General features: G+C 36.5%; 1 protein-coding gene across 4 annotated transcripts in view; it reads left to right on the top strand.

Annotated features, from left to right (window-relative positions):
- The window catches only part of ascc3 (activating signal cointegrator 1 complex subunit 3), a 297,685-nt gene that overhangs the window by 23,827 nt on the left and 246,603 nt on the right, over positions 1-27,255 (top strand). For all 4 annotated transcript variants that reach the window (XM_037980369.1, XM_017414246.3, XM_025005501.2 and 1 more), the window contains exons 5-8: positions 10,394-10,511; positions 22,310-22,511; positions 24,608-24,743; positions 26,981-27,106. In XM_037980369.1, coding sequence (XP_037836297.1) covers positions 10,394-10,511; positions 22,310-22,511; positions 24,608-24,743; positions 26,981-27,106 — 582 coding nt within the window. The remainder of the gene's footprint in view (positions 1-10,393; positions 10,512-22,309; positions 22,512-24,607; positions 24,744-26,980; positions 27,107-27,255) is intronic.

The raw sequence follows: 27,255 nt of genomic DNA, 5'->3' as shown, positions 1-27,255 counted from the left end.
TATATATAAATGAAAATTTAAAAAATACAATAAAATTAAATAAAAAAGAGAAGGCATGCTAAGAAAGTGTAAGGAGTAACAAGTGCAGTGTGGTACTCTAATACTACTTTATTTAAAGCTGAACTGAAAAGTGTTTTGAAGGCAACATCAGTTGAAAGAAAATCACAAAATGTGGTTATTGTAAAAATAAATAAATAAAAAATACTGAGTCGGCATTCACATGTTTTTTTGCAATCAAACTAATTCCTCATATTTTGTGCTAATTTAACCATTCATATATCAAAACCTTTGGGTCTATGAAGGCAGCCCAAATACTCCTAATTAGCAATAGTTTTTGGACTGTCTCTAAAAACTTTGTTTTTGATTAATTGATTACTGATTGATTGATTGATTACACATTTACTGAAGTTAATTTTATTTTTAACAGTCAACTTTGCTATTTACAGTATTTCACAAAGCAAAATGTAAACAAAATATAAAAGGATATTAAAGGACAAAATATAGGTTTAAAAGTGTTGACTCCAGCATTACAAATAAATCAAATCAAGGTCCTATTGTTTCTGTATTTTCGAAAGAAAAAAAAAGCCAATATATTCAGCATGTTGTAAGGATATTATTGGTAAGAGCTACAGCAAACTGTGGAGAAAAATTCTCTTTTGAATTGCGTCACAAGGTTTTGCCCTTAGAAAGAAGAAAGAAACACATAAAACACAACTATTTTAAATGGAATACTACATGTGAATATTTTTGAGTATGCATTTTCAAACTTTGCCCGTTTGCTAACTTTCAGTATGAAAACTGCACACTCTTTCAAACATGAGGCGCCTGGTGTTTGTTACAGAAATAATAATTCTTAAAGCCTTTTCTGCTAGATCAAGTAGATAATTACTCTGAATGACCTGTCTTACTTTGCAAAGGGAAAGATTGAACGCACATGCGGTGTCTGAATCTTTCATTTATTACAGGTCACTACATCAGTAATATACCCACAGTCCCCCACCCCCCTAATACACTCCAAAGTATGGTTTCAGACTACCCCTTTCTCCACACTTTCTTTCCTGTAGTCCCTTCTTAACTTTAGGGTCTGCGACAGCCCCATTACTGTACATTGTAAACAAATAAATTCCTTCTGATCTCTGGTTCGAGCAGTTTTACAACATTCCTTTCATCAGTTTGACCTCTTTAACTAAACCAGTGTCCACACAGATACACGGTGTATCTGTTAATATAATCAGTGAGGTAGACATAGGATAATACATTTGAGTAAACAAGATAAAAGATGAAAATCATCATGTTTTCTAAGACATTTTCTTTGTGACAATGAGCAAAAAAGGGACATTTTTTTTTTATTTTTTACCTAAAGTACTATTGTTTACAACAGCAGATGTTAAGGGGAAACCAGAGTGAAGCTGATGGAGAAATCAGAGCTTGACAGGGGAACAAAACATGCTTCTTTCTCAGCCTGGCACAGTGTTAATCAAACATGAGCTTAGATTCTAGTCTAAACTTTTCCTACAACATTTATTTAGCATATGGACAACCTGTCTGACTTCATGAAGACCCTTTAGCAGCTTAAAATCTTCGGGTGGTTTTGTTTTTTCCTGATGTCTTATTGCATCAGTCTTTCGTTGCTGCTGTTAAGGCAAAAAAAAACCACATTTTCAAATTTTACTGTCATCTAACTTTAAGAATTCTTATACTTTAGACCCACTCAAACTTTGAAAACTTTCAGAAATCGTGTTGTTCAATGCTTCTTTTCACTGTTTTTCCAACATTATAGTTTGAAACTGTAGTTCAGATGGAGCCGACCTTGACTGATGTACGTAGCTCATACAGGCGGCATGGAGAAAAATTTCCAATATTTTTTTATCTCAATTGGAATGTTTAAGGATTTTAAAAACAAATTCTCAAAAATTATATGATTATATTGACATCAGCATCATTTCCTTTGAGTTTCTGGCCTTGTTCTGAGGGGTATGGGGATCAATGACAAAGAATTTAAGATTTGCTTAGCTTTTATTAATAGCAATAAATTTAACATACAAATAATAACATAGATAAAATAAATAGTACATTTAAATACATCAGTACAATTAAATATAAATAATTTTACAACTTGTATGATTTACTTACAATATGTGCCGCTTTTCTCACTTCATTGTAAACTTCCGGGCTTCTTAAAAAACATTTCTAAAGCCTCTTGGCATATACCGGATTTTCCACACCATAAGGCGCACCGGATTATAAGGCGTACCGGAATATAAGGCGCATGCTAAAACATATGTTCTACAAAAAAAAATAAAAAAGGTCACGGAAGAAAAACGGTGAGTTTTGTTGAACTTTTTTCTACTATGAAACAATTATTTTACATATTATTTTTTATCATTCTTCTTCCACAAATCCATCAAAGTCCTCATCTTCTGTCTGAATTGAACAGCTGGGCAATTTCGCCATCAAACATGCTAGGTTCCCTCTCATTATTGTCAGAGCCAGTCTCGTTGCCAGGGGGCTGTTCAGCAGTGATGCTGGCTTTCGCAAAAGCTTGGACAATAGTTAAGCAGATACCTTAGCCTTGGTATCCACAATCCATTCACATATGATGGCGTAACTAACCCGGCACTGCCCCCATCTTAGTAAACGTGTGTTCGCTGTCGGTCATCCATCGCTCCCATGCTACTCGCAACTTCACTTTGAACGTGCTGTTTACACCAACGTCCAGCAGTTGGAGTTCTTTTTTAATCCTCCCAGAATGATGGCAAGCTCCGAATTATATTATATTACAAAATGTTCTCTGATTGGTTTATTGGTGCCAGCGTACGTACTGTACATATTATGTAGTGTTCTCTGATTGGTTTATCGCTGCCAGCGTTTGTGCCTGTACCGTACACATTACCGTACGTAATTTTTTGCTAAAGTGGTTTAGCCCTGGATCTGTACAGCCAATGAAAACAGACACAACTGAAACTGCCAGAAAATGTAGTTGATCAACAGTGACATAAATACGCAAGTTTGTGTCAAACACACCATTACAACTTTGTTAACACTTAAAGTATGTGTTCTTTACGCATTGTTTACACATTGTTAATGAGTTAGTATGAAAATTTGATTCTTATTTAACTCGTTGATAACATGCAAACTAAACGGTCTTCATGAGCAAACAACACATCCAGAATGCATCAAAAAAATGTGTCTTTGACACTCCTGAGTTTTAATACACTTATATACGCATCACGGAGCGTATGCATCACTTTGTTCAGTACCCATTTAAAACAATGTTAAACTTTAAATACAAATTTAGGATGCCTCCTGGACGCCTGCCTTTGGAGGTTTTTCGTGCATTTCCCACTGGGAAGACGCCTTGGGGCAAACCCAGAACTAGCTGAAGAGATTATGTGTCCTCTCTGGTCTGGGAACGACTTGGGATGCCCCAGGAGGAGCTGGAGAGTGTCACTGGGGAGAGGAAGTTCTGGGTTAAACGGTAGAAGTTGGATGGATGGATGGATTTTCTGGGGACATCAGGGGCATGGGTGTGATGATGTATTGGCTTTGGTGTCTCCCCCAGCAGCCATGAATTGGTAACATGTGAACACACCTTGATGGGTGGGTGGGTGATGCCGTTAAGGGGGCAAGGCGCTCCCTTTGGATAATGCTAGGTGGAAAGCTGCATCAATGTTTTAACGTAATTGCCTGCATTGACTATGCCAACTGTTTGCAGCAGCCCAAATTAGCTTATTTTTTCTGTGGTTAGTGACCACAGTAAAAGCAAGTGTTTGCCCTTTAAGGTCTCCGATAAAGAAGGGATTTGCACTGTTCTTCCTTTGAAATTATACTGGGGATATTTTTGGCTAATATTGCTTACTTAATAATCAGACAAGTCTTTTACCACTTCTTTTATTCTTGTACTTTCAGGTTTTATCTTTTTCAAGCACAATGGCTAAATTATAGAACTTCAGGTGGTTCCAGTTGGTTCCAGTGTTCCTCACGTATTTGACATTTGGAAGTGAACTCCCCCACTGACATCTTTAGATGTAGAAAGCTTTGTGTGTGTGTGTGCGTGTGTGTGAACGAGTGGGAGTCCACCCGCAGGCTCTCTATGCATCTACCTCTGTGTGACTCCAAAGTCAACAGTAAAGTGAAAAGGCTTTGCACTCAGTGCCATTAAAGCTAAGAATAAAGAGAACTTGGTCCTTATTATTTCTCACTGGTAACCCTGGAATGCTGACATTTTGTGGTAGTCACTGAGCTCAACAAGTAAACAGCGAAGTGGAGAGCGTTTTAGTTACATTCTACAGTTGATTTTGATGGTGGTTTTACCCTCTACTTTCATCTTTGGAACAGTAGTTTTTTTTTTTTACTTCAAAGGTAACAGTTTTTTATGTAGATTTTAGGGCATCAGCTAGAATTTACATCAAGATCATTATAAATGCATAAATACTGAAGGATTTTATTTTTATTAGTTTTCTTTCTTTTAACTACCATAGCTGATGTTTTGCAATCAAAAGCTTCTCAAAAGATTAACATTTGACAACCTCTAGGTCAAGATTTAGTCTTTTTTTCACAATATTTTCTAACCTGAGAACCATTAAGAGTTGGAATCTTTAGGCACCTAACAATTTAATTTGATTATAATTCATAAAATGGCAGTGCGATTATTCAATTCTTGAAGGTTTTCTGAATAAATAAACCTGACGCATTGTGCAGCGACACAAAGAATTAAAGTTTGTTTTGCTTTTATTAACAGCATTTTGCTTTTGCCACGCCTCAGAATTCCCCCCCCTGCTGCCCCATGAATATTTTTCTAGAACTGCCCCTGACTATAGGCCAGACAAATATTTTAAGGATTCTACTTAGTTTTGATGAAGGAGTTTGAAAGTCATCTGTCAGTTAGGACAGGATGGGCAATTGAATGCATAAGGGATCAATCAGGCAATAGTTTTTTATTTTATTTTTTATGGACAATATTTTTCCCTTTATTTTAACTAATTGGAGTTTACCTTTAAGAGTTTTGACCTGTAAATCCCTGTACAGTTCAAATTCAAACTTGAACACAGTGTTATCCACCTCATTTATTTGTAGCAGACCCATCTCTAACCTTCTGTCAGGTTTTGGTCCAGTCCACAGTCCAAAAGCTTAAAGAAGCTGAGCCACTGTAGGACATCACTGCTATTTTATGGATAAGCAAAGATCTGCATGCTTTTTTTCTTTTATTTACCAACAGTTTATGTGAAAATAAAATAAAAGAAATAACCAACGACAAGGTGTAGTTAAAACTGATTTTTAGAGAAATATTTGTTCTATGAAAACTCAGTTCAGTTGGCAGGTCATATTATTTTAAGACCAATCAAAACATAAAATTTAAGAAAAAAAAGAAAAAATGTATATAAGAAAAACACAAAATTAAAAAACACATCTTTACCCTGTGGCTAAGATGCATTTTGTAATCACCTGATTTGCAAGACGTATAATATTTAATAAAACAGATCACCATTTTTTTTATAACAACCTGATAAATTAAAGCTTTACTGTCCTCATGGACAGTTAATTATCACTGTAACACATTATGGTGGCTGTTTCACAATCAGCTATCAGCTGTTAAACACAGACTCTCTGACAAATGAAACAAATATACTTGTTTTAATTATATTACCGTTATCAGTGAAAGCTGATTGTAGCAGCTTCCTCCTGCGGCACTCTCATTCCTAATTTCTGGTTGTGTGTCATGACGCACCACAGATGGGGAGGCTTAATTGGTTTAAATCCCCATTTTATCAATCAGTGTTTATTCACTGTCATTTTTGCATGAAGGTTTTGTCCAAAACAATAAAGCCATGGCCAGTTAAGGTTTCTAACAGAACTAACAGTAATTGTGGAGACACTTTTCCTCCTCTCCTCCTCCGTGCACTGTTGCTCCTCAGTGCACTGCAGTTCATCAGGAAATTAAGTTGCTTAAAGATATTTATCCTGCAGGTTCTTGCTTTCAAAACAATTTCTTGTTTGGACAATAAGGATATATTAGAAGTTAACCATGTCTCCGTTCTTGGTGTGTTAAATTTGTCTGTAGCTTTTAATTCCAGCTCAGAGATGGCTGCAGATCTGATTTATTTTATATGAAAAGTTTTGCGCCCTGCTTGGATAGTGCTAGGTAAAACGCTAAACAGACATATATTAAGTGAAAAAGATGTGAAAACACACAGCTTTACTGCGACATGTTTCTTCTACAGGTAGCTATGGTAACTCAACAGGGAGAAATGACACCTCGGCATGCAGCAGTTACTTTGCTGATTCTCCTAAAATAGCAGCACAGATTAATGTTAACAAAATCCAATTTTGACATTTAAAAAAAACTTAATCAGAATCTTCTATGTCTGCAGTACGATGCACTTTTAAATGCATTGAAGACATAGAAGATTATTACAAAGCTCTCAACAAATAAAATCTCTTTCAAATTAAGGCCTTGCAATTAACCAAATTGGTATGTTTCAATATTGATTTTTGTTCCAAATGATCACAAAAACAGTATAATCAACAACAACATATTATAAAAAATATTCTGCAGTATTCCACTTTGCAAGCAAGCTTTTTTTTTTGAATGAGCAGAAACTTGCCCCTTACTATGTCCCTACTGCCCCCACTCTTTCTGTGTGTAAGATGAGCAGAACGAGGGTTGGGAGGCAGACACAGAGAGCGCTGCTGCTCTCAAAAATAATGACAAACACTAAGTTAATAACAGAACAAATAATGTTATGTCTATTATGCTATTATGTCTGTGATTTGGGAGAACAACTTTCCTATAAGTTTTGTTGGTACAGAAAAAAACTACGAATGCACAGGAGAATATGTGCCAACCTGAGCCATCATATCAAACAGAGAAGAAGAGACATTAGTCATCACTTCAACAAACTCTTCCTCTCCAAAACACGACAGGAGAAGAGAAATGGGACTTTATTACAAACTTTGCAACTATATGTGTAGAATGTGATATTCTGCTTAAAAAAACTACAGGAGTTTAGGTGAAATATTTCCAAAGCACAATTATATCTCAGTTAAAGTCTGTTAACTCTGTGTTAAAGAAGCTGAAAGCTGCAGCTGAACTTTAGAGGAAAAATAAGCTGCTAAAAGTCAGCAAAACAACAGAAACCAGACTGAAGTGTCAAGGGTCATCATCTTCATCAGTCAATTCAGTAGGTTAATACAATAGTTTACACTGTATTTTCTGGAATTTTTTTTTAAATCTAGTGAATTTCAGATTTATTTATATAGTCATGGTTCAGAATGATTGACGGACGTCTTGCCACACCCCCTCGGTTTGTGGCTCACTGGGGCTAATTTTGGTCAGCCCACAGCCACATGATTCATCCAATGAAGATGGACGTACAATGACGTGCCTCCAGCGCCAGTGTATGTGGGCATGGTTTGGCGTAGACTGAGCAGGCGCGATGGCGAGCAATATTAGCAAAAACGAGGTAATTAACCTTTTTGCATCACAGAAAAGTAATTGGATTGAGCTTCTCTTTAAATAAGGTAGGCCTCATTTAAAAACATATTGTGTCTTGTTTCATTTTATCAGTGTGATTGTGTCAAGGAGTGTTGAAACCATTAATGCAGGGTAATTAAGTTGGGCAACTGACAGAGACTCTATATAAGCTTGATCTTTGGTGTGCGCTTTCGTAGTTGTTTGTCATTTTTTCATCTCAAAAACAACCGTAAAACTGTCAATTTATAGCACTTTTTTTTCTCAAATTGGATGCTTCTGTTGTTGGAATTCAATCATTCCATTTTCCAGCTTTTTGAGGCCTGTCTAAAAAATTCCAGCTTTGAGTTAAACCAAGGAGCCAGCTTTCTCTTACTGATCACTTTCTTTTGTAGAACAATTTTATCAAGTGATGCTTGCATTGAAGTTGTAATACCATCAAGAAGTTCATCAAATTGTGAGTGAGTAGAATGAAGATTACTGATCATTATTGCCTTCTTTCTTTGTGAAACGGGAAAATAAAAATGAAAAAGATTCTTTAAATTTAGTTACAGCATGTTCTAATAAACATCTACTGTAATGAAATTTTCTTTCAAAAGCCTGTGTAGTCAGTCAATGTAAACTCAAAGGTTATTAAAAAGTGGTGAGGTAAGAGAGTTGAGAAAAGGGATAATAGTTCACTCTCTGCCATATGTCAAAATCAGATCAAGAGTATGATGAAGAGAGTGAGTATGTTTAAACTATTTGTTTAAAAGCAGTTGACTCTACAGTGTTATTAATGGCTATGTTTAAGCTATTATTTTCAACATCAACATGAATATTGAAACCCCCACTAGTACGACTTTATCTGCATTCAATAATAAGTCAGACAAAAAAAATCTGAGAATTCAGACAAAAACTGAGAACAAGTAAGCGTGTTTTTTCTGATTTCTATGAGAAAGACTGACGGTCAAAGACTCAAAAGAATTCTAACTAATAATTGGTTTAGCAATAATTAATGAAAAATAGCAGCTACTTCTCCACCTCAACCTGTTGTTGTAGGAACATGAACATTTAGACAATTAGCAGGAATGGATTATTTTATTCTAAAAAATTTCTGTTGTAGGCAGGTTTCTGTAAGACAAACTAAATATGATGATCAGTTATCAAACCATTAACTAACAGAGACTTAGAGGAGAAAGATCTTATTTTCAGTAATCTACATTTAATTATTTTATTTTTATATTCTGGTAAAGTAACTGTGTCTATTTGTATAAGACTTTTATGATTTAATTTTCTAGAGCTGATTTTTGGTTTATTTAATTTGAACTATGGGCGAGCTGACACTGTTTCAATGGGGGTTTGGATGGGTAACAGAGGAGAAACAGCAGAGAGGTGTGTAAGACTACAACTCTGTTTCCTGGACTGAACCCTGTGTTGTCAGTAATTTGGATGACTAACAAAATTGGCCAAATTCCTAGAAAGAAGAGTCACGTCAGAACATGTTTTCCCCAAAATGCACTCCAATTATCTACGTAGCCCACATTGTTTTCAGGACGCCACCTGGACAGCCAGATGTTGAACAATGACATGGTTAGACAGGTCATCTGGTTAGATTTAGTGTTTATTTTTAGTTTAGATAATTTTAGGTTTTGACTACTGATTTGCTCAATTTAGCTTTTAGCTACAGTTTTGCTCTTTTTAGCCTTTTCATGGTTTTGTAAATTGTAGTTCTTAGGTATGGCTAAATTAATTTTAGCATTTAGCTACTGTTTTGCTCATTTTAGCTTCTGTTTGTCTTCTTTTAACTTTAACAATTCAGTTAACAGGTCTTCGTTCAACAAATTTCAGGAAACCTACTTAGTACTCAGCATTCACACTGCAATTAAGCTGAAAATCCAAATTCTCTAGTTACATTTTTTAATTATTTAAAACTATTTAAAGTGCATTTTACCTTATATCTTGATCCATCTTGAGATGGTCCCACTCTGTGGGTCATGTATCCCAATAAAGCTTTAGTTCTCCATTCAGCAGCTGAAAGAAATGAGAAAGTAAAGTTAAATAAGATGTAGTAGAGGACACACATATTTCCTCTCCTGACCTGTAGCCTTGCAGATGTGGTGTTATTACATAGTTGAAACTTTAGAATTAGGCTTGCCTGTAGGATGGCAACTGCACAGAATCCATCTGAAGGAAAATGTTTGCTTTTCTCTCCCTGCGGGACCAACACATAATCAGTCGACTCCAAGGGCAGAATTCATGAGAGTTCATAAAAAAAGAGAAAAAATAATCCTTGCAGGTGAAACCTTACCTCAGTTTTCCTACATCCTTTCATTCTCTCCCAACATCCACACTACTAATAAAACACAGACAGAGCCTGATAGAGGTTTAGAACACATATTAAAGGGACCACAAAGGAAAAGAAACCTGAAATCACAGTATCTGTTGTTTGTTTTACATTCTGCTGACCGTTTTCTTTCTTAAGAAAAGATGGACTTAAAGAACAAACTGTGTCTTAATTCTGAAACCAATCTTAAAAAGAGAGGAAAAATAAACTTGCATTGTCTATCAGGTCCAAACTACACCCCACTGTCCTACACAGCTACTGCCTTGTAATTAGAAAACACAAACTGTCTTCATTTATACCATCATCTCACAGTGATGTTGATTGTGCAGTGTTTTCTCTGCTGTGCAGTCAATTTGTGTTGTTGCTGTGAGCAGGATTTGTTGTTGTTTTTCTGTTAGTTGCTATGTGCCAGGTGGCTATGTTTGGGAGGCTAAGCAGCACAGCATATTCTGTAACAGGCTGATGGTAATTACCAGGTGCTCAGTTTTGGCAGTAGCGATGTATTGGGGGTGTTGGTGAACCATACAATGTGTATACATGGTATGATGTGTGTGGCTACTGATTGTAACACCTTTTCTGTTGTTACTTTGCTCTAGCTGTTTGAACTGCTAGGACCAGAGGGGCTGGAGATGATATCCACCCTCCTTCAGCGACGGGCATCCATCATTGACTCCCTCCTCTCCACCCCACATGACAAGACAGGCTACCAACCAGGTGAGACAACCTAATGGCTAACAGGTCATGAATGAAAAGTTTTCTTGTTCTGATGGTTTTCAGTAGCTACTTTATTACCTCACCACTGATGCACTTTTAATGAGTTGTTCACTGTATTTTTTTTATGTTCCTCTTTGGCTGAAAATTATTTTCACATGGCTGGGCTCCAGAGTGCACCAAAAATTTGTTGTGTTCAAAAATGTTTTTTTTGAATATGGCAATTTTAAACTGTGTCAGACAAAGCATAACAAGTTGACATTCTTTTTGTAAAAAACTGACTTTTTGCCAAACGGCATGGTTTAAAGTATTAACTTCAAACTTGGTCAATATACTATTTAGACATGCTGGATTGAAAGTCAGAAAGTTACATTCCACAACATGTGAGCGTGAGTACTTCTCAGACAGGCTTTTTGCAATCAAACACAAATTTGAAGGAAAATTGTTATAACTCCAACCAAAAACAAAAAAATTCTGATCTGCACCAAAGTGCAAATGTTTGATATGAGTCCTTAACACATCTACATGTCAATATCCCACCTTGTTTTAGCCCCTCCCACCAAGAACAGGAAGTTACATGTTTGATTCATGGTTGTCATTCTCTGATCTGCTTTAATTCTATTCAGTTTATTTATATAGCACCAAGTCACAACAAAAGTCATCTCAGGGCATTGTACAAAAACATGCAGATACAATTTAAAAAGCCATAATTTTTTTTATGTAAGGAAGCCACCAGATTGCATTGAATCTTCACTTTGTCACAGTCTCCCATCCTGAGCAGCAAATTGGCAACAGTGGAAAGGAAAACCTCGCTTTTAACAGGAAGAAACCTCCAGCAGAACAAGGACGTGCGGTCAGGGGAGGCAGGTGAGGCAGAGCCTCCCCTGTCATCATGACAAGAAAAAAAAAAAAGATACCATAAAATGAATATTAATATTTGTCCACTGATCTTTATGTATGAGTAATTTTCGAACATTTTTATGGTCTAAATCGCTGAAATTGCATATTTCCTGTTCAAATACGAGGGTGAAACGCGAGGTGCGGCAGCAACGAGCCGAGCTTCACCTCTGATTGCGCAATCCATCACAAACTGGGCTGATACATGCAATTGGCCCCTGCCTGTTGCCGTACCGCTGCATGTCGCCAATATAATGGTTTATATAGCCTGATTTTCCACAGTCTGGCTAATGTCTTTAACCATTTACGTTTAATGTTTGTTAGTGACATATTTAGTTGAAAAGGCGAAGGGAGAGGCAGGCAGTACTCTGCCGCACTGAAGGGGGCGCACGTGAGCCAACGGGAGCTTGTTGCTGCTGTCCTTTTACGCAGAGGCCAGTGACAGTCACGTGCACTACTGCCAGTCGTTAAGTTTTGTTTTGCTCCATCGGACTGCCAAAACGGTAATTGTAACGTTTTTTCTTATCTTATCTTTAATACTACTATGTGTGAGTGAGTGAGTGAGAGACGGAGAGAGAGAGTGTGTGTGTGTGTGTGTGTGTGAAGAACGCTGATGAGATATGAAATAACCAGTAGCCAATTAAATAAGCTACCCTTTTGGGTTTATATATTTGTAAATCTGACTGTCAGTGACTCATCAACCATGAACCTCACCGCACGTCACTGCAGCAGAACCAGGCTTAGGACGAGCTGCCATCTGCTTTGACCGGCTGGGGTTTAAGAGCACAGGAAAGAGATACAGACAAACACAAAATAATTGTTCCAGGTGTAGTTTCTACTGGAATAAAGACAAAGAAAATCATGTTAGTGATAGAAAGTAAGTAAGAGCAAGTAAGACATCAACAGAGTGAGGAAATGTAGTTTTTCCAACAGCAGTCTAAGCCTATAGCAGCATAACTAAGGGATAGCTCAGGAAACCCAAACCAACCCTAACTATAGGAAAATATGGAACAATATGATCTTTATTATAAGATGGAGCTTGGTTGTTGAGAGCTTTGTATGTTAGAAGTAAGATTTTAAATTTCCTTCTGAATTTGACAGGAAGCCAATGGAGAGAAGCTAAAATTGTAGAACTATGATCTCTCCTCCTAACTCTCATTAGAACTCTGGCAGCAGCGTTTTGGATGAACTGAAGACTTTTAAAAGAGTTTTTTGGACACCCAGATAATAAAGAATTACTATAGTCTAACCGATAAATACATTGACCAGTTTTTCTGCATCATTTTGAGACAAGATGTTTGTAATTTTAGTGATATTATGTAGATGGAGGAAAGTGGTCCTGGTAAAAGACATCCTGATCAAAAATGACACCAAGGTTCTTTACATTAAAACTGGAGGCCAAATTAATGCCATCCAGAGGAAGGGAAAGGCTGCAAAGTTTGTTCCTAAGATACTCGGGTGCAAAGACCACTACCTCTGTCTTGTCTGAGTTAAAAAGCAGAAAATGAGGAGTCATCCAGGTTTTTATGTCTTCAGGACATGCTTGTAATCTAAGTAACTGACTGCATTCATCTGGTTTTATAGATACATATAACAGAGTATCATCAGCATAACGAAAATTTATCCCATGCTGTCTAATAACTTCACCTAATGGAAGCATATGTAAAGTAGGTAGGTAGGTACATTTATTTATATAGCACTTTTCAGCACAAGGTGACTCAAAGTGCTTTACAACACAAGAACAAAATTACAGTAAAGAGTATAGGTCCAAGCACTGAACCCTGAAAAACTCCATGATCAGTTTTGGTGTTTAAAGATTCTTTGTTAACATTAACAAACTGGAATCTATCAAATAAATATGTTCTGAACTATTTTAGTTCTATTTCTCTAACTCCAATATCATGTTCAATCCTCTGTAACAAAATATTGTGATCAATTGTATCAAATGCAGCAGTGAGATCTAACAGGACAAGTATGGACACAAGTCCACTGTCTGTCTCATAGAAGAGAAACATCATCTGGCCATGACTGCGCGGTTTACTCCCATCTCTTTCAGAGATGCAGATGTGCACATCTGAGGAACAATGGTTTGAGAGAGGAGTGAAGGAAGCCATCTTTGTGAAGGGAACCCATCCATCATTAAACTAAACTCCTACAATGCTGTTCTTGCGAGTATCGCTCAGCCCTCTGTGAATAGCAAGCAGCCATCAGGGCCGTAATGATCAGTCATTAGGCTGATGGCCCTCTTTCACATGTCAACAACTAGTTTTGGGTGTCACAACCAACTGGTTGGTTCGCAATGCTACAATCTAAGATGTAATCATCCATAGGACCTGACTCAACCCTGTTAGATACTGATATATATTTCTATATTTAAAAGCTGATATTGATTATTTTCGTTGGCACCAAATTTTAAATTTGAATTAGGTGACAACCTTTCTGGACTTTCTTAGAAAAAAATATTAGGATTCCACACCAAACTAAGGCATAAAACACCAGGTATGTGAATAATTGTGTATAATGTTAGGGCTCAAAAAGGGAAATTTTGTTTCTGTTTAGACTTACATATTTTTTTAAACTGTTTTAAAAACTTTTGGGAAATGATTTTTAAAAGTACCTTCCATTTAAAACATCCATGTTTTAAATGGTGTATTGTATTCTTATGAGTTATGTCCTATGACCGCATATTTTCTTTGTCTTCAGGGGTCAGACTTTTTTTTTTGTTTGCTTCTCCTTGACTTGCCAAGTGACTCTTTGAATAGTTGACAATATTAGTAAAAAGATAAAGATGGCTAATTTATCACTGCTATAGCTGTCTTCTGATTCATATGCAAGGTAGGCATCAGAGTGTCTGAAGATTAGAGAGGAGAAAGCTTCTGCTTTGTCACAATAATCCCTGCAATCATTTTCAGTCGTGACCCGTTGTCCTTCAGCTTTTTTTCTGGAGTCCTTTAACATTCACAGCAACGAGATTTTATAAGATTGTGGGACACAATATGACATATTTATTTCTCATAGGATCTCTGTGCACATTTGGTTAGATGGGTGGATGGATGAATGGAAGAATGGATGGACAGACAGATAGATGGAGTACACAGTGTTACGACCCGTCTAGGGGTGGTCAGGTCACAGCATTGACAATTTAACATCCCTTGCAGAATCCAAAAAAAGCCAGCCAATAGATGTAACTTTTTACAAGATTTATTAACATAAATATTCACCCTTAGTTTCCACAAAAGTCTGGAGTCTTAGAGCTTCGGAGAGAGTTATGCCAAAATAACAGACAAAACAAACTATCTTAAATGAAACTCATGTCTTACCTCCAAAAAGTAACAAAACCAAATTACATGTGATTAACTTCCTAACTTAAGAAACACAGAAGAAAACTGAACCCCAAAACAAAAAGGCCACTCCACTCTCCCCTACAAGATAAACTCCACAGAATTAGATTACAAGGGGAGACAATAAATGGCATGACCGGATTAAATGAGCGTGGGATGGAGTGTGGTATGGTGGAGTGCGACGAAGAACCCCCCCCACACACACACACTGCCTGCTGATCTTCATTGGCATCCTGATATACCCGGCACCTCCGGTGAGCACCAATCAGCTGTCAGCTTCGTCGTCAGGAACCAATCCGAGGTCGGCACCTGCATACTCACATTTGCATATGACAATTATGACATCAGTCGTAACAACAGAGTTTGTTGAGAAAACCAAGTTTTTAGTATTCACTCCTTTCAGAGGAATCTCACCTGACCACTTAGTTTCTCTCACCGGATCTTTGATCTTGCAGAAAAGACGAACACACAAAACAAGTCCAGACCAGAGCTTAAATTACCAATCATACATTTATTCAAACATTCAGCTGAATGGAGACAACTCACCAACAAGAAGAAACAGCAACCCGTTCCCAGTTGTGTCTAAAGTAATAACCCCTTCCACTTCTTTTTATACTATAAACTGCGCCCAAGACCAGGTTTTTTTTTGCGCACAATCAGCTGCAGCAGCTTACCATATCATGATGCCCTGGAACCTTCAGCCTCCCTCACCCCACTTACACAACTGTTCTTTGTGATTGTTTTATCATAAGCATGATAAGCATCAATCAAATCATTTTAGTGATTTCAAAGTTTGTTTACATTTTATCATTGGCTAAGCGTAAGCTCATTTTAACAATCAAAGTATCAAGGTTTAATTATATTTTACAGTTTGAACTTCATTACCATTTAGCATTTATACAAGCTTTAAATGTTTGCACCTTTTTGAGATCCCTTTAAATAAAACACATTATAAAGCTGTAATGAGTTTAACAGAAATGAGAAATGAGCACAAACCATACTTTACAACACCTTTTTAAAAGACGTGTCGGCCCGTGCTTATTCTAAGTATCTTGCTCTTTTTCAAACATTGTGTTAAATGGTCTACACTTCAGTCATATCTTGATTGTTTTTTTTTTATTTTTGTGGCCTAGTCATGGAGAATAACAAAAAATGTATCACACTTTTAGCACTGATAGTCCAGAAGCTTTTCAAAAGAACAGATTTTGTGGATCATTAAAAAAGTGCACATGTAAAGAAAATATGCATAATTTCTGCAGTTTAGACAAATGCTAACATGCTAACAATAAATGACAACATTTATTAGGGAACAAGTAAATGAAACTATGAAAAATAAAAAAAATATAAAAAGTTACAACTTTACCACACATCGAATGAAAGAACATGGATCATGTGTGCTGAAACTTATGGGTACTTGAAAACTCAGACTGTGGTGTTCACATTGAAGAATCCTGATCAGCGTTAAAATTTCCCTTGCCAGACAGCTTTTAAGATTAGTGTTGCCTTGACGACTGAGAGTGAAGTCATGAGGGGTTAAAAAAAGGCTGATTAAATTTTCTTCTATTTTCATGGCACGAGGAAGAGTGGGATTTAGTAGGAATGCCTGTCTCCTGCTGATTAGCTTTTAAATTGCAGTTCATATTTTGGTTCTTTCATATTTACAGGAAAACAAATTCTCTTGGTGGCACTTCTCCACAATTCAGTAGCTTATAGAGGCAATGCTTTAAGACATGAACAGTTGTCATGTGATCCACGAAATAATCAGATGTTGTAATATTATTTTGACTGATTATAAACGCAGGTACTCTGTAGAGGTATCATCTTTTTCTTGGGGTTTGCTTCAAAATCAGACATTAACCCTGAGGACAAGACTACTTTGGGAATTTTGTTCAGAAAAAGCAAATGAACTTAAACTTTGACTTCCTACTGTTCTTGGCTCTGTGAAGTTAAGACTGGCAGAGTTTCCTCAGATAACTCAGGAGTGTCTGTTTTCCTCTACCCAATTACCTGCAGATCTTGCAACAGCTAACCTAATTTGCATAATCATACAAACCAAGAAGATTGTTTTTAGTTTATTAATCAGTGACTTTAGAATTTCTGCTATTTTGATTAATCTGTTATTTATGGTGATTTTAATATTTGGTCAAAGTAAAATGTATATAGCCTTCTGTTTATCCTATCATGGTGCTTTATAATACTAACTACTGTCCTTGCCTCCTCTTATTGTTTGGAATTGAAGCCAGCAGGAGCCAGTTTACAGGAGTTGCCATGTAATGTTTTTAAAACCAGAGTCTGGGCACTTTAAGTTCTATTTATTCCCTGCACACAATCATGGGGTTACCAAAGACTATTTATATCTAGACCTCCAACCTGAAACTGTAAGTTGAATCTGTAACGGGACCAACCTTCTCTATTGGATGGTCCCAGTACAAGTTGTAAGTCCTGCCTTCTCCATGTAAACAAACGGGACTTTGACCTTATTGAAAAAGAAAAATACACCTCAGATATTTTTTTTCAAGTGTTGACTCATTGATTCAGGTAGTTCTTACCTTGCTGCTGTGTGTTACAGTATTAATATTTGTAGCTGTTATTAGTTATTTCTTGCTTAAAAGTAAGGATGTGACACCACGAAAGCCCCACTAGTTCATAGAAGCTGATTCCAAAAATACAACACGGCAACTTCAATGAACCAGATCCTGCTGGCTTCAATTTCTAACAATTAGAAAAGGTGGAGATACTTGGTCTATAATATACAATAAAATAGAATAGAATAATTCTTTCTTTGTTCCTTGTCCCTGAGTGGGGAATTACCAGTTTGTCAGTGGCAAAGTCACAGACAAATATAAGTATAAGGGCTACACAACCAAATTTCATGCATTAAATTCACTTATAAATAACATTTTATGGGTGTTGGTGAGGACAGAAAAGACTCGAACAAACAGAAGGATTGGTCCAAGGGTAGTTTCTATGGGAAGAAAAACATAGAAAAATGACTGGAGCCTGATAATTGAAAGGTCTGCTTCCCATTCTGCTTTTAGAAAAAAGGAATAGTAAAATCTACAACATAAGATGGTTGTTGAGAGCTTTGTATGTGAGGAGCAAGATTTCAAATTTTATTCTAAATTTGATAGGGAGCCAATGGAGAGAAGCTAAATCAGAACTGATTCCCTCTGCATACTTCATTTACTCAGAGCATCAGTGGAAAGCTGATGGTCTGTTAACATTTACAAACCTGCTGTTAGAGCAATCTGTTTATCAGTTAGCTGATGGATCAATAAACTGAAAACATTAAACATGTTGGATGTTTCATTATTTGCCACTGCTATCTGCCCTGTCTCAGTGTCCAATTCACAAAGCAAATAGAGCTGATTATATGCTGGTGCAAACATGCTCATTAAGTTCAGCAGGTATGGTCATTTTGTTGATTTCAAAGAGAACAATGTTTTTAAGTGAATTTAAAAAATCTCATCATTGTTTGCAGATGACATTGTTATCTGTGGTGATGACAGGGAACAGGTAGAAGAGAACTTGGAGAGGTGGAGGTATGCATTTGAAAGATGAGGAATCAAAGTCAACCATAGCAAAACAGAGTACCTGTGTGTGAATAAGAGTGAGGCAGGAAGAACAGTGAGACTACAAGGAGCAGAGGTTGCAAAGATGCAGGACTTCAAAGGATCGACTGTCCAGGACTACAGGGAGTGTGGTAAAGAGGTGAAGAACAGAGTCCAAGCAGCAGTGGATGGAGAAAAGTGTCAGGAAAGATTTGTGACAAGGGTGTCAGCAAAGGTCAAAGGAAAGGTTTACAAGACAGTGGTGAGACCAGCTATGTTGTATGGTTTGGAGACAGTGGGACTGACGAAAAGACAGTAGACAGAACTGGAAGTGGCAGAGCTGAAGATGTTGAGTTTCTCCTTGGGAGCGACAAGGATGGATAGAATTAGAAATGAGGTCATCAGAGGTACAGCGCAAGTTGAACGACTGGGAGAAAAAGATAGAGAGGCCAGACTGAGATGGTTTGGACATGCAGAGGAGGGACAGTGGGTATATTGGTAGAAGGATGTTAGAGATGCAGCTGCCAGGAAAAAGACAGAGAGGAGATATATGGATGCAGTTAGAGAGGACATGGAGGAAGTTGCAGTGAGGACAGAGGATGTAGAAGACAGAGTTAAATGAAAGAAAATTATTTGCTGTGGCAAACCCTGAAAAAGGAACAGCTCATCATATTTCTGTTGGAAAATATGTCTAAATAAAGTTAATTATTTTTAAAAGTATAAAAGTTACAAAAAACAAAGGTCATAGCACCCATTTTCTGAAAGAGCGTAATGTTTTGATACATGAATGGCTAAAATAGTGCAAAGTATGCAGAAATAGTTATATTGTTAAAAACCTACAGGGGGAAAAAAAGCAAAAAACACACACACACACAAAACGAAAACAATATTGTCCACCCTGATTTAACAGTCACACATTAATATAGTTCATTGACAGAAAAATAACACATCTGCCCTATTTAGTTGTGTTAAAATTTCAGATTATTTTATTATTTTGATTTGAAGTTTTAAAATAAAGGCTATAGTTTCCGATTTGTGAAAAGACCTTGAAATCAACTTATAAACAAACCAGATCTATTCTGGTGGTGCTCTTCACTGCAATTATGCCACCATGATCACTTGTGGAAATGTGAATTCTGCACATTTGGAGGCAATCTCTGTAACAGACACAAAAAAGGCACATTAGCACCTAGTGAGAGAGTGGCAAAGAATAGTGATTGGTTTAGACAGAGGAATTGGTGCATAGAGGGTGACAGAGTTAAACAGATTGAGAGTTGGAGAGGTAATGGGAGGGATGGTAAAAGTGACAGGAAGAGGAGAGCTGTTGAAGCGATCAGGGGCTGTGCAGCGGGTAGAACCTCAAGTAGAGATAAAGAAGAAATCATTCAATCAGCCCAAGCCACGATGCAATCATCAGATCTCATCTGTTTTCAAGAGCTGTTCTACCTTTTATTGAGCTGTTGTGTCTCAAAGAGGGAGGCTGCAGTAGGGAGCTTTAACCCATGCAGTGCCACCTCTTATTCACTGAACATCACTCAGCTCTGATTAATAATTATAAAAATTGATTCAGATTTTATAGACTGTGGCTGACATGATATTATTTTCTACAGTGGATACAAACCGTTGTGTTTTTCCTTCAATATAAAAAACTCCTCCAGAAAATCTGCCTCAAGCTTTCAGGACGCCTCAGTTATTAAAAAGTAGTCTGTGTTAGGTGTGTGCAAATTGATCCAAATATCAATAATACTGAGTCCAACTGTGGAATTGTATCAAATCGAAACTGTCATAATGTAATCAATACATTAGTTTGTTTTTCTCCTCTACTTTCAGTATGTTGCTCACAATCATGATTTATGTCTGCTGTTCATCATTAGTTATTGTTAAGGAGCACTTTCTTTACAAAAAGGCATACATTTTATTATTTTATTGTAATATTCAGTTATTTTAATTGTTTTGTAACAAAAAGTTTAAAAGAAAGAAAATGGTATTTAATTTCCAAAATATCTATTTTCCCTTCATAATTTAGTGCATTTTATTTAAATAAAACAAGTGCAAGTGCAGTACTGAAGACCGCTAGAATGCGTTTATTCAGGCTCTTAATTTTTGCCTGCGGGCGAAAGGTAAAGGTGGATAACGTTTGTAATGACACTGCTGATGCTTGTAATGGCTGAAAATGCTTAGGCTTTTTTTTATACAGGTTAAATGTAGTGATTTATAGTGATTTATGTAGTACTGTCTCCAATAGATGTTAGTAACACCTCTGTCATACTGTTTCTTATATAGCCACATATGTTGGCAGAAATGCCCTTTATGTGGGTTCAAAAGTTAACAAATGACGTGTAAGTTAAGACTTGTGACACATATGACATTGTCTAATGTTCATGATACATTCCCGTTACGTATATTGCATTGGGTTGAATAGTGAGGAAATTACAAAGTATTATGGTGTAACCATGGAGTATGCTGTGCTGTCATAATGTGATCATTTCAATTTCATTGGTGTGGCTTTTGCTTTTGTTTTTTTGTGATATTGCTGCAGCATATCTATGGTATTAGGAAGTAACCTCTAACCTCTCTATTTTAGTTTTTCCATCAGCCTGTAGTAATGTTTGATAGTCAGTTTTCCCCCAGCATCTAATTATGGATCTAGATCTTCCATCTTCTGGCTCCTCTTCTTCTTGCTAGTTCTCTACTCTGCTCTACTCTGGCCTCACTATCTCTCTTGTGGTTAAAATTGAGCTGCACACAGACATTGTACTACAATACAGATACAGGTGCCATAAAGGACAAAAAAAGATATTATTTTGATTATACACTACACCTTCATAAATGTTATTATGCCATTTTAAAAAAAGGACAAGAACATGATTGAAATTTGATTCTTATTCAGAGTGACTAACTATTTTTATTTAAAGTAACAATACCTGTAAAATTAAAATAAAATCAAAATGTACTTTAATGTTTTTAGACAGCCAATAATGCTTTCCTTTAAAATGTGATTCTGAAATGAACAATAATGTTTTTGCCAAGGGTATGCTTAGGCTTCAGGAAAGTACATGTATGATTCCAGCCAGACGTCCTAATGTAAAAGTTTGTTCAAATTCATGTTCATGTTTGGTTTGAGCTTATCGAGAGACGTCCGTCTGGGTTAGTCTGTTCAGAACATCCAACAAAATATTTTCTTGTGCCAAGTCCTGTGAATGAAAGTGTATTGAGTCAAGTTATTTAACAAAATGATGTGCAACGTCAAATCTACATCAAGTAAAAAGTATAAATACTACATGATTGTTACCCTGACTTGGATCTGCTGGATTTGCTGATTGAGACAGCCCATAGCATTTGTGTCATTAAAATCCTAATTGCTGTCATATCTTGAATGTTTTTCTTGTTAAGTCTTTTTGATAAAAAGCCTCTTCACACTTAAAGATCATGCAAAACTTTAAATGGATTTATGTTGAAAGTGACCCCAACTGTTTCCAGTACAAATATTTACCCTTCTAACTTTTTGAATGGCTTGGTTGTGCGTTTCCAAGTGTCGGCTCACTTGTCTGTAGTCATGTATCATAAAGTGACTTTGCAGACAGAGTGTTAGCATAACGTCATATTGTGTAACATTTATGTTGGGTCAATGCTATGTAACTAATTATTATGTCCTATAGGTGATGTTTAAAGTGCCTACTTTCATGCTACACAATTTTTCAACATGATCAATAAATCTGTGGCAACCTACCATTGTAGCAGATTATACTATGTTATATAGAGTATCAGATATCTAAAGATGTGACGTGTTATTTTCTTTCAGCCGTGTATTAGCATACAATATAAAATCAAAGCAGATAAGCAAAAGTGTGGCAAAGGTATAATGCTTGACTTTTGAATTTTTACAGTATTTTGCTGTGAGATGTCTTGATTTGTAAAGGATTCTGTTGTAAAGGCATAATCCTTTTAGTTCTTTAGCACTTTAGCATTTTACCACTTATTATGTCCCACCTTTTGTTGATTTGTCCTCCAGATGTTGGCAGAAAAGTCAGTGGTGAAGTGACCAAGCCTGCTTATGGGTGCCAGGTGACCATTCACTCAGAAAAGGAGAAACAAATGATGAAGATGTATCGACGAGAAGAAAAAAAAGAAAAGAAGAGAGTCAAAGGAACTGATGATGGTGACTTCTTGGATGCTGTCATGACCTTTGACCCAAGAGAGATGAGAGCCCAGCGGTATGTCATTTCCACAATTTTTTTTGTTTGTTTGTTTTTTGTCTTTGTTCCCTTTCTGTCTGTCTATGCCTGTTATCTAAGATATCAGCAACAAACACAATAGGCTTCTGCATTTTTCATGGTGCATAAAAAAAAACTAAAAACCAAAAAAATCTTGAGTGCCTCTGCCACTTGTCACACATTTTTTCGTGTGTGGAAGATTCTTCTGAAAATTTAATTTCAGGAGATAGAAAAAAGCAGTGATCTGTTTAATTAAAAACTTAGCATAGTGAAATCCATTGTAGTGTGAAGGAAAAGATTAGTGGAGAGGTAAGCCACTTTAGGGAGGAACTTAATGTCTCACATCTGCTACCTCATATGAATCATCCATCAATGGGACAATTTTACTTTTTAAATAATGAGTATGATGAGTTACATTCTGTGGTGAAAGGTTGGAGATGCGACTCTGGGCATAGTGTTTTGTTGTTGTTGTTCTACTCTTTAAAAAGTATTGCTTTTGTTTGTTTTAAGTAGGGTTTTGAGTAGTTCTTGACTATTTTGAGTGGTATATTTTAAAGGGAGATTTCCAGTTTTGTCACATTGGCCGACATACTGTTATTTAAAGTCATAGTACACTTATTCCGTTTGAGCCACATTGTTTAATGTATAGTTTCCATGTTTCATTTCAAAAATTTTAAACTAAATAGTTACTTGAGGAGCTGCAATTTCTGTAAAAATGCAGTGTGAATGCTGAATACTGAATGACTAATAAAATTTGTTCACCAAGCTGAAAATGAATTGTTAAGGCAAGCAGTGCAAAAGCTAACATTAGCAGAACAAAAACTAAATGCCAAAATTAGCAGAACAATAGCGATAAGGTAAGACCAGCAAAACAGTAGCTAATGAGCAAAACTGCTAAAGGCTACAAATGAAGCAAGTATGCTGAAACTTTCAAAGAATACAAGGCTTTTCAATGATTTGAAGAGGTATTAGAGAATTTCTTTGAGAAAAAAAAGTAATTACAGTTAAATAATTCAAAATGTTTAAAAGTTACAAAACCTACAAGCCATAGCTGTAATGTCCTGAACAGGCTGAACATTTTATACCTGAATGGCTGAAATAGCTGAAAGTATGTCAAAATAATTAGTCCAAAAACTGTATAGAAGAATAAACGGGTAACTTTTTTGATTTGATTAGTGAAAAGTTAAATAAGGTTCTTGGTTGTGAAGTTAATAATTCAGATCTTTCTGTCCCAACCTAAACAGCAGTTGTTTTACTGTTTTATTCTGACTTACACCCAACAGTTTTCTGCAACATATGAAGAATATTGCCCGTATGTGCCTAATAGTGGCAGTGATGTTTTTCTGTTTGGATATTTACATATTTTACTTTCCATTAATAGGTTTCTGTCTTTTATAAATGATGCCTCACCTTGGAGCAAGCAGATCTTTTTGTTTTATCTGTAACTTTATTTTTTAAATTGGTGTATTTTGAGCAGACAAAATGTCAATTGTCTGAGACCAATTCAGAAAGTTAACAAAGTAACAACAGAACCACCATCAGAATACACAGAATTTCTTAAAATTTTTTAGTCAATTTTTTAGTTTTTGTCAAATCAGGTTAGGAGGAGAACTCCCTTCTCCCTGCTTTAAAAGCCTATTAATTTCATGACGCTTCATGAAATACTTTTATAGCATGTCAGTTTTCTGTCAGACGCTTGATTGCAGTGAAGAGTGTTGCAGTATGGTCTGTGATGGTCTGGACCCAGTTAGCCATTGCTCTAACTAATTTAAAATTTTCAGATTTGAAAAATTTTAAATTTTATTATTTTTTTCCTTCCTCTGCCCAATAATTTGCACACTGTTTTCATTAGAAGTTAGCTTGGCTTTAAGGTTACAAATCGTCTGTGATTTTCTTGACAGAACATTCTGTCAGAGTTTATTTACTGGATGATCATGAGAACTTTACAACCTGACTTATAATAATATTCAGATATAAAGATATAAAGATTTTTTAATATTATTTTTAACATGATTGACCAGTTTCATTGTATGTGTTTTACTGTTTACTCAAGTTTTCTTGTCTTAATGTCAGCTGTACCTTTTGGGTTTTTGCAGAGAACAGGCCCTGTTAAATGCACGCTGTGAACCTCTCCTGACCAGAGAACGAGTGTATGAACGGATCCGATATCCTAATGTCTATGACAGTTATGCGGAAGCAACAACTGCACCTGCGTTTGTAGGAGGAGCCAGGGTGAGACTCTTTCTGCTCACAATTCCATGATGCACTATAGCATCATGGCTGATTATTTAATAACATGTTTGTGATGCCCTTAGATATCTGGGGGTTCACCTGCACGTCATTAAGTAGTAACTTTATTAATTCTGTTTATTTTCTTCAACTCCTGCTTTCGGAGCATAAATAAGTACAAACCACAAACTCTTTATACAGGTTTATTGAAGCAGATGCTGCTTGCAGCGAAAGCGCAATCCCTGCTTGTGTTTTTAGGCAAACGTAATAATTTTAGGGGCTTAAGGTCTGGTTTCAGTAGAACTGCCTTCTTTAATTCATTGTCTTGAGTTCTGGGGTTATTCAGAAAACATTAGAGGCTATAGCTTGATTATCAAGGTCTAACCACGCTGAGAATAAATAATAATTAATAAAAACACTGGCCTATCTTTATTTCAAAGGTGTACTACAGAAAAATACATTATAAACCTGGGGGTGGCTGCCAAAGTGGGTACAATGTTGGCTGAGTTGGGCAACAAAATAATGTGCAAAAATAAAAATAGGCCATGATTTTCAAGAACTAGACATGCAAATCTTCACATCACACAGCTCTCCGGCTATGTACAAAATCTAAACTGAAGAAGACCTCTTTGAACACTCAGGCTTGGTCACAAACACTTAAAATTCAAAAAAAGTGCAACTGAAAATTTACCAATTCTCTCAGAATTTTCTTGCAGTATTAAGTCTCCGACTAGTCTCCAACAGTTGTAGCCCAGTGAGATATTGTCTATTCCAGTGACACCCAGTCACCAAAACTGGAGCAGAAATTGCACTGTCCATCTAAATGCTGCCAGAATTTATTGTTTTTAACATCACAAGCAGGTATTTCCCACTCTGTTAATTTTACAGACATACTGGTGAAATATTTCCATCAAATCTTAACCTTATTCTAAAAACATGGTTTGCCTTTGATTTGTGTGTTTTTGATGACACACTTAGTAGGAGAAATGCTCTTTATTTCAGCCAATGTATGGAAGTTGATTTTGTTATCTACAGAAAAATGTGCAAGAATGTGTCTGTTTTTGCACAAAAACAAAAAACAAACATTCTAAAAGAGTAGATGTTCTACCACATGAAATTATTATCAAATTATCATTTTATTTTTTTTATCAACTACAGTTGTGTAAAATGTTTTAGATGGACATCAAGATGAAATAAAACAAGTTCTGGCTAAGTCTACAAAGTGTTTGCACCTACCTACCGTGATCAACCACCTGTGCAATAAATCCAGTCAAGAAATTTCCTCGCTTCTAAGTATTCCACAGTCAGCTGTTAGTGGTGTTATAACAAAGTGGAAGCGACTGGGACTGACAACAACTTAGCAATGAAGTAGTAGGCCATGTAAAATCACAGAGCGGGCTCAGCAGATGCTGAAGCACAAAGTACACAGAGGTCACTAATGTTCTGCAGAATAATTAGCTATAGACCTCCAAATTTCATGTGGCCTCCAGATTAGCTCAAGAACAGTGCGTAGAGAGTTTCATGGAATGGGTTTCCATGGGTGAGCAGTTTAATCCAAGCCTTACATCACCAAGTACAATGCAAAGCGTCAGATTCAGTGGTGTAAAGAATGCTACAACTGGACTCTAGAGCAGTGGAGACGTCTCTGTTTGGGAATCTAATAGACAAGTCTGGATTTGGCAGTTGCCAGGAGAACGGTACTTGTCTGACTTCATTGTGTCAAGTGTGGAGTTTGGTGGAGGGAGGATTATGTTGTGGGGCTATTTTTCACGAGTTGGGCACAGCCGATTAGTTCCAGTCAAAGGAACTGGTAATGCTTCAGCATACCAAGACATTTTGGACAATTTCATGCTTCCAACTTTGTGGAAACAGTTTGGGAATCGTCCCTTTGTATTCTTACATTACTGGCACCAGTGTACAAAGCAAGGTCCATAAAGACATGGATGAGTGAGTTTGGTGTGTAAGAAATTCACTGGCCTGCACAGAGTCCTTTTTTTCGTCCAACATCAGTGTCTGACCTCACAATTGTGCTTCTGGAAGAATGGTCAAAAACTCCCATAAATACACTCCTAAACTTTGTGGGAAGCCTTCCCAGAAGAGTTCAAGCTGTTACAGCTGCAAAGGGTGGACCAGCATTATATTAAATAATCAATAATACCCCCCCCCCACACACACACACACGTATATATATGTATGTTAGATATGTAATGTATTGTTTTTCTTTTGTTTGGGACATCCAGATGCTGCTTCCTGAGAGAATCCGCAGGGAGAATAACAAGATGTATGAAGAAGTGGAGATCCCTCCCAATGAACCAATGCCAATTGGCTTTGAAGAGAAGCCTGTTTATATCTCAGAACTGGATGAGGTTTGTGCTACTGTGTGTATGTGTCTATATACACTGTGTGTAGGAATGTGTGTTTGTACACTACAGAATGGCATTGTGGAGATCATTTGGGTTAGTTAAAATAATAAAATGTCAATTTTATTTACTTATTCAACATTTAGCAAGTTTGG

The sequence above is a fragment of the Kryptolebias marmoratus genome, linkage group LG16 (assembly GCF_001649575.2).
Source record: "Kryptolebias marmoratus isolate JLee-2015 linkage group LG16, ASM164957v2, whole genome shotgun sequence".
Taxonomy (NCBI): domain Eukaryota; kingdom Metazoa; phylum Chordata; class Actinopteri; order Cyprinodontiformes; family Rivulidae; genus Kryptolebias; species Kryptolebias marmoratus.
This window is presented reverse-complemented; position numbering and strand designations above follow the sequence as displayed.